The sequence below is a fragment of the Tympanuchus pallidicinctus genome, unplaced genomic scaffold (genome assembly GCF_026119805.1).
Source record: "Tympanuchus pallidicinctus isolate F22 unplaced genomic scaffold, pur_lepc_1.0 scaffold14, whole genome shotgun sequence".
Lineage (NCBI taxonomy): Eukaryota > Metazoa > Chordata > Aves > Galliformes > Phasianidae > Tympanuchus > Tympanuchus pallidicinctus.
Window position 1 is genome coordinate 3768462 of NW_026294659.1, and position 6135 is coordinate 3774596.

The 6135-nt window shown below is 41.0% G+C and overlaps 1 protein-coding gene across 1 annotated transcript in view; it reads left to right on the forward strand.

Annotated features, from left to right (window-relative positions):
• PTCHD1 (patched domain containing 1) overlaps positions 1 to 4318 on the forward strand; it is a 28726-nt gene extending 24408 nt beyond the window's left edge. Inside the window, exon 3 of the mRNA XM_052673744.1 lies at positions 2660 to 4318. Within this exon, the coding sequence (XP_052529704.1) occupies positions 2660 to 4314 (1655 nt within the window). The 3' untranslated portion in view covers positions 4315 to 4318. The remainder of the gene's footprint in view (positions 1 to 2659) is intronic.
• Positions 4319 to 6135: the final 1817 nt, after the last annotated feature.

The window sequence follows — 6135 nt, forward strand, 5'->3', positions numbered from 1 at the left end:
CACAGGAGGCCGAGAGCGTACCACTGAAGGAAAATGACAGTTCCCAGCATACAGATTGAGTAGTGAGGGGCCGAGCCTAAAATAGAATGGTATCTAGCTATTTTTCCATTGGCTTTGCAAAGCACACAAGGGGATGCCTCTTCATGCATTTGCTTGAACCGTCCTCCAAATCAATTGCCATTTTAGGATAGTCTCAAGGACTGTGTAGAGTGATGTCCCGAAAGTGTTTTTATGTTTCCTCTTTAAAGAAAATACAGGGTATCAGGAGTTAGTCTTATCAGACATTATGCAAAATCTTGTGACAGATAAAAAATCCTGCTTCATATCTAATTAGCTCTAATATTTTTTTCATTGCAAAGTCAAAGGCTGTCCGAATTAATGCAGCTATCTGAATATTTGGAGCCTATTAATGCTGAAATGTTGTTTTGCAAAAACGTGCTATAACTAAAGCTCATGATGGAAGTAATTTGTAATATTCAATGACCTCATTTTATACTGTTTTGCTCACTAGAAGCTAATGCATACGATGCCATGTGAAATTTTCAGAGAAGCCTGTCTGCAGGACTTATGGGAGCCATAAATGGATTAAACTTCTCACTCCCTGCTTTGGCAAGTGATCAGTTACATTTAAATAAAGGTCAGTCTGTCTTTACAAAGAACACACTGGAAGCAAGCTTAATAGCTTTCCCTACTGAGCCTAGAACATAACTATTTGACGCATAATTAACAGCAGGGTGCCAGTCACTGATTGTGCTTTTTGCTTTATTTTACGTCTGGGGAGTTCCAGTATTCCCCATTAGTTTTAAGAGAGGGCACGGTGCTAGTTATCAAATTGACAGTCTTGACCTGGCATCTGAAAGCAGCTGTAAAACATTGCTTAGGGCAATTAAGATGAAGGCCAAATGCTGTATCAAGACCAGGACTGCAATATTGCTACAAATTGGACAGTCGTGTTCCATGCCATGATTCCAGACAACAGTGTAGGCATGGTATCTGCTAGATACGAGAGTGTGGACTTGTTTACTCTCATACCAGGTGATAGTGATAAGGAAGTAAACCAGATGTCCTATTACCTTGTCTTTAAAGATTTTGACCACAAAAGGGTTAATTTGTAAAGTGACTTAAATATTTAGCCCAGTTAAGTGTAAACACAGTAAGTCCTGGTTCCTGAGGATATCCCATTTGTTTAGGGTTTCTTGACTGATATTTGTAGCCTCTGTGTCAAAAGTGATAACCATCTACATGTGAAGAGAACATGGCCGACAGAACAATTTTGGTAGCCTGCAGACAGCCTGAAGTTCTAATGGAGATCTGTGAATTGCCCTGACCTGCTGGACTGGAGCACCAACTTGAGCAGTCCAGTGACTGCACTTCACTGTCGTCGGTGACTAATTCTGCTCTGATCATTTCATCTAATGCTACCAGAAAATGGGTAAGAGCAAAGTGCTGGGTACTGGCTTGTGAGAATTTCTGAGATAAAACAAGAGCAAACTGGAAAGGTAAAGAAAAGACAGGGGAAAAAAAAAAAAAAAAAAAAAAACAAGGAGGAAGAGAAAAGACAGTGAATAGGGTAGGATTCAACGGAAAGCATCTATTATAACATGAGTATATTAAAGTCTTACACTTTTGTTAAGGCTGTATTTTTTTCTTTCACCTCTACGTAAAACCAACTTTCATCTCATCTACTCACATCTGATTCCTGCTTGATGACTGCACTCCTAACTCAGGTCTACTATGAGTGAGCAGAGGTCAGTAGCCCTAGACTGCATCTTTTTTATCAGTCATAAAATAGGAACCAGAAGAGAAGGATGGCCAACAGGAGATTAAAATAAAACCATCCAATTTTCTCAGTTTGTCTGCACTTCGAAGTTACCCACAGGATTTTAGTTCTGCTGGTTGTTATTTCTTTTCGTGAACACAATGTCCATTTTAAGAGTTCATTAATTAATTACAAAATATAGGAATTGTCAAGGGAAAAAGAGCTGCATTTGGTTTCACAAATCCTTAGACATGCTGAAGTAAGAAAACTAATGTCTTAAGCAGTTTCATGTCAATTCTGCATTTCTTCCTCTCTAAAAGTTATTTGTGCTTTTCTTTCTTTGTTCCATTTCTAGGATTTCTTTTTCCTGATGGAAAATCTGTATAGGAAGTGGAGAAGTCAGTGACTGATTTACTTGACAGAATTCAGCTTATATGAAGGTTTCATTTTTTGCAGTCATTCTACAAAGCAGCCAACTAATGCTCTGCTTCCAGCATTGGCACTTCAAGGTCATATTTCTTTGTTTCCACCACAGGTCAGATTCCATCACCAAGAAAAACTAATTTCAAAGCATCTTCCATCACAGGCACTCCAAAATATTGAAACGGAACAGCCAGCCAGAGAAAATACTTTTTTCTTTAACCCATCAACCCTGCATCAGTGAAGCAGAACTCTCCTCCAGCTCTGGCAGTAAGGTTTGCTAGTCAGGTAGCAAACACGCTTCAGTGGCTTAGAGCTCCATAATGTTTTCTCTCTTCTGCAGGACGCTTACCTCAAGAATTGTTAACATCCAGATGTATCTCCTTGGAGCCTTTTAGTATGTCCATGTTACCTTTTTCCACATGTTTATTTGAGCACTTTAAATACTACTTTAAATACTTGCTTTGTTCTCTATTTTAGGTCATGGGTTATATGGGACTTTTGAAATGTTGTCCTCCTGGAGAAAAACTAGAGAAGACCAACATGTTAAAGAGAGGACTGCAGCCGTATTTGCAGACTCCATGCTCTCGTTTTCCCTCACCACTGCCATGTACCTGGTCACTTTTGGAATAGGTGCCAGTCCCTTCACTAACATTGAAGCAGCCAGGATTTTCTGCTGCAATTCCTGTATTGCAATTTTCTTCAACTACCTCTATGTACTCTCCTTTTATGGTTCCAGCCTGGTGTTTACTGGCTACATAGAAAACAACTACCAGCATAGTATCTTCTGTAGAAAGGTACCAAAGCCAGAGGTATTGCAAGAGAAGCCTGCATGGTATAGGTTTCTTCTGACAGCCAGATTCAGTGAGGACACAACGGATTCAGAGGAAACGAACACTTACGAGAGTCATCTTTTGGTGTGGTTCCTTAAACGCTATTATTGTGACTGGATAACAAACACTTACGTCAAGCCTTTTGTAGTTCTCTTTTACCTTGTTTATATTTCCTTTGCCTTAATGGGCTACCTGCAGGTCAGTGAAGGGTCAGACCTGAGCAACATCGTAGCGACCGCTACACGGACCATTGAGTATACAGCTGCTCAGCAGAAGTATTTCAGTAACTATAGCCCGGTGATTGGGTTCTACATCTACGAGTCGATAGAGTACTGGAACACCAGTGTCCAGGAGGACGTGCTGGAGTATACCAAGGGCTTTGTGAGGATATCTTGGTTTGAGAGCTACTTAAATTACCTTAGGAAACTCAACATATCTACTGGATTGCCCAAGAAAAATTTCACCGATATGTTGAGGAACTCCTTCTTGAAAGCCCCTCAGTTTGCCCATTTTTCAGAGGATATCATCTTTTCCAAGAAATACAACAACGAAGTTGATGTCGTGGCCTCCAGAATGTTCCTGGTGGCCAAGACAATGGAATCCAAGAGGGAAGAACTTTATGACCTCCTGGAAACCCTGAGGAAGCTCTCTCTCACCTCCAAGGTGAAATTCATCGTTTTCAATCCATCATTTGTGTACATGGATCGTTACGCCTCTTCAGTGGGAGCCCCCTTACAAAACTCCTGCATTAGTGCTTTATTTCTGCTCTTCTTCTCTGCATTCCTGGTGGCAGACTCTCTGATCAATGTATGGCTCACTCTAACTGTTGCCTCGGTTGAGTTTGGAGTTATAGGTTTTATGACCTTGTGGAAAGTGGAACTAGATTGTATTTCTGTGTTGTGCTTGATTTACGGAATTAATTATACAATTGACAACTGTGCTCCACTGTTATCAACCTTTGTCCTGGGCAAAGAGTTCACAAGAACTAAATGGGTGAAAAATGCCCTGGAAGTGCATGGGGTAGCTATTTTGCAGAGCTACCTCTGCTATATTGTTGGTCTGATTCCTCTTGCAGCTGTGCCTTCAAATCTGACCCGTACACTGTTCAGGTGCTTGTTTTTAATAGCATTAGTCACCTTCTTTCACTGCTTTGCCATTTTACCTGTGATATTGACTTTTTTGCCACCGTCCAAGAAGAAGAGGAAAGAGAAGAAGAATCCTGAAAACCGTGAGGAAATAGAGTGTGTTGAAATGGTGGATATGGATAGCACTCGAGTGGTTGACCAAATTACAACAGTCTAACTTGTTTGTTTGTTGCTTTTTTACAGTAGGTCTTACTGAGAAAAAAATAAACCAGTACTGACTCAGTATCTGGAGAGAGAAAGGGGTTTGGAGGTTTCTCCTCCCCCCTCTAAGCTAAATCCAGGAATATTCAAAATGAGAAATTTAAAAAGAAAATAAAAGAGCCAGGGGATTGCACCTTGATCAGCTCCAATAACAGGTATTACGAGAGAATTTGCACACCTGTGCAAAGAGGGGATGAATTTCAGACGCTTGACGTAAAATCTAATGAGAGAGGTTGGGTTCCTAAGCAGCCTTATGCATTGCTTGTGCTGCAGACACTGCAATTATTGTTGCTAAACCCCATGAGATTGAAAGGTCAGCTGTCAAGGATGAAGTAGCACTAAGTATTCGCTGGATGTAAAGGCTTTACAAACTTTCTGCAAAGCAATAACTCAAGTCAGTGAGTCCACTCTTATAGGTCTTAGCCATCATGTTTAATTTTTCTTTTCTCCCCTAATCTAAACATTTATGCAAGACTGTATAACAGATAGCAAACTGTACTGAGAAAGAAGGCAGTACACAGCAACCAAACACTTTCCAAACACTTTTATGCTATAAATCACTTTTTTTTTTCTTCTAAAAATATCCTTATTTTAAAATGTAAATCATCCTGCGTAACATTTTTAATCATGGTTTTATAGCTGTTTCTTTTTCTTATAAAAACAAAAAAAGAAGAAAAAAAAAAAAAAGAGCAGAAAATCCCAGTGACTCTGTCACTGTAGAAACCATATAATTCTATTTTATAAATGTCTCGCTACTAGCTAAACACATAACCTGCTTTACCAACTGTAACCTTGTTAGCACTCTACTAATACATGTGAGCGGATCTAGCAGCAGACAGAAGACGGTGTACTGGATATTTCAGCGCCCAAATCCATGATGCAAACCTCATGTACTAAAACGTTGCTGAGAAAGTGAATGTTAGGGCTCTTTTGGTGAGAGCCTATTTCAGGCCATTCACTAGTAATGCACACTAAAAGGATTAGTAGGTAGTTTTATGGAATGCGTGATTTAATCCCTCCATCTTCCTGGAGTGCCAGTAAAGCAATAGACCTGACAGCTATGGGCTCTTCCAAGACGCAGCAGACCCTCAGAGTTGTACGTAACAAACTCAAGTTGAACAACGTGCCCAAAGAGCCCATATCAAAGTGGCCTATTGGAAACAAAAAAGATTACATTACTGATTCTTGTTGGAGCTGTGAGTTCCAAATAATTCCATCAGTGTCTCTGCTATGGAGTAATACAGATAACAAAGCATTTCGTCCCACCCTGCGCCCTTCTACCCCTCAGAACTACGTGATTATTACTCAGTGGTTTGTTACCGGGTTGGGATACATGAGCCAATTCTCTGGGTTTTGCTGAGAGTGCTCCAGCTATAAATGGCCTGCAAAAAAACCGTCTGCAGGAAGGTGACATGTGCATCAGGCAATCTCATGAATGTACCGACCCAAGAGTGCTGCACAAGTTCTCAGCAGCTGGCGTGGTGCTTGCCAGTGCCTGGAGGTCATTGGATCCTGCAGGAGCCCTGGTGCTTGGCTGCAGGGCACCAGCATTGCACAGACTTAGCGCAGCTCTGGCCACAGTCTGGGGGTGCTGCTTTGTGTGAAACAGCTCTATAGCGTCAAGTCCCAGCCACCCCCAGCTGCCCCGTGCAAAATGCATTAAGGCCACCTTGTGAATGTTAAATTTCAAGCGAGCAAATACTTCTAGAGCTTCCTCCCTCACAGATGAGAGACATTTTGCCCTCCTTGAGGCAGTCTGTTGCGTTCTGAGTAGCAA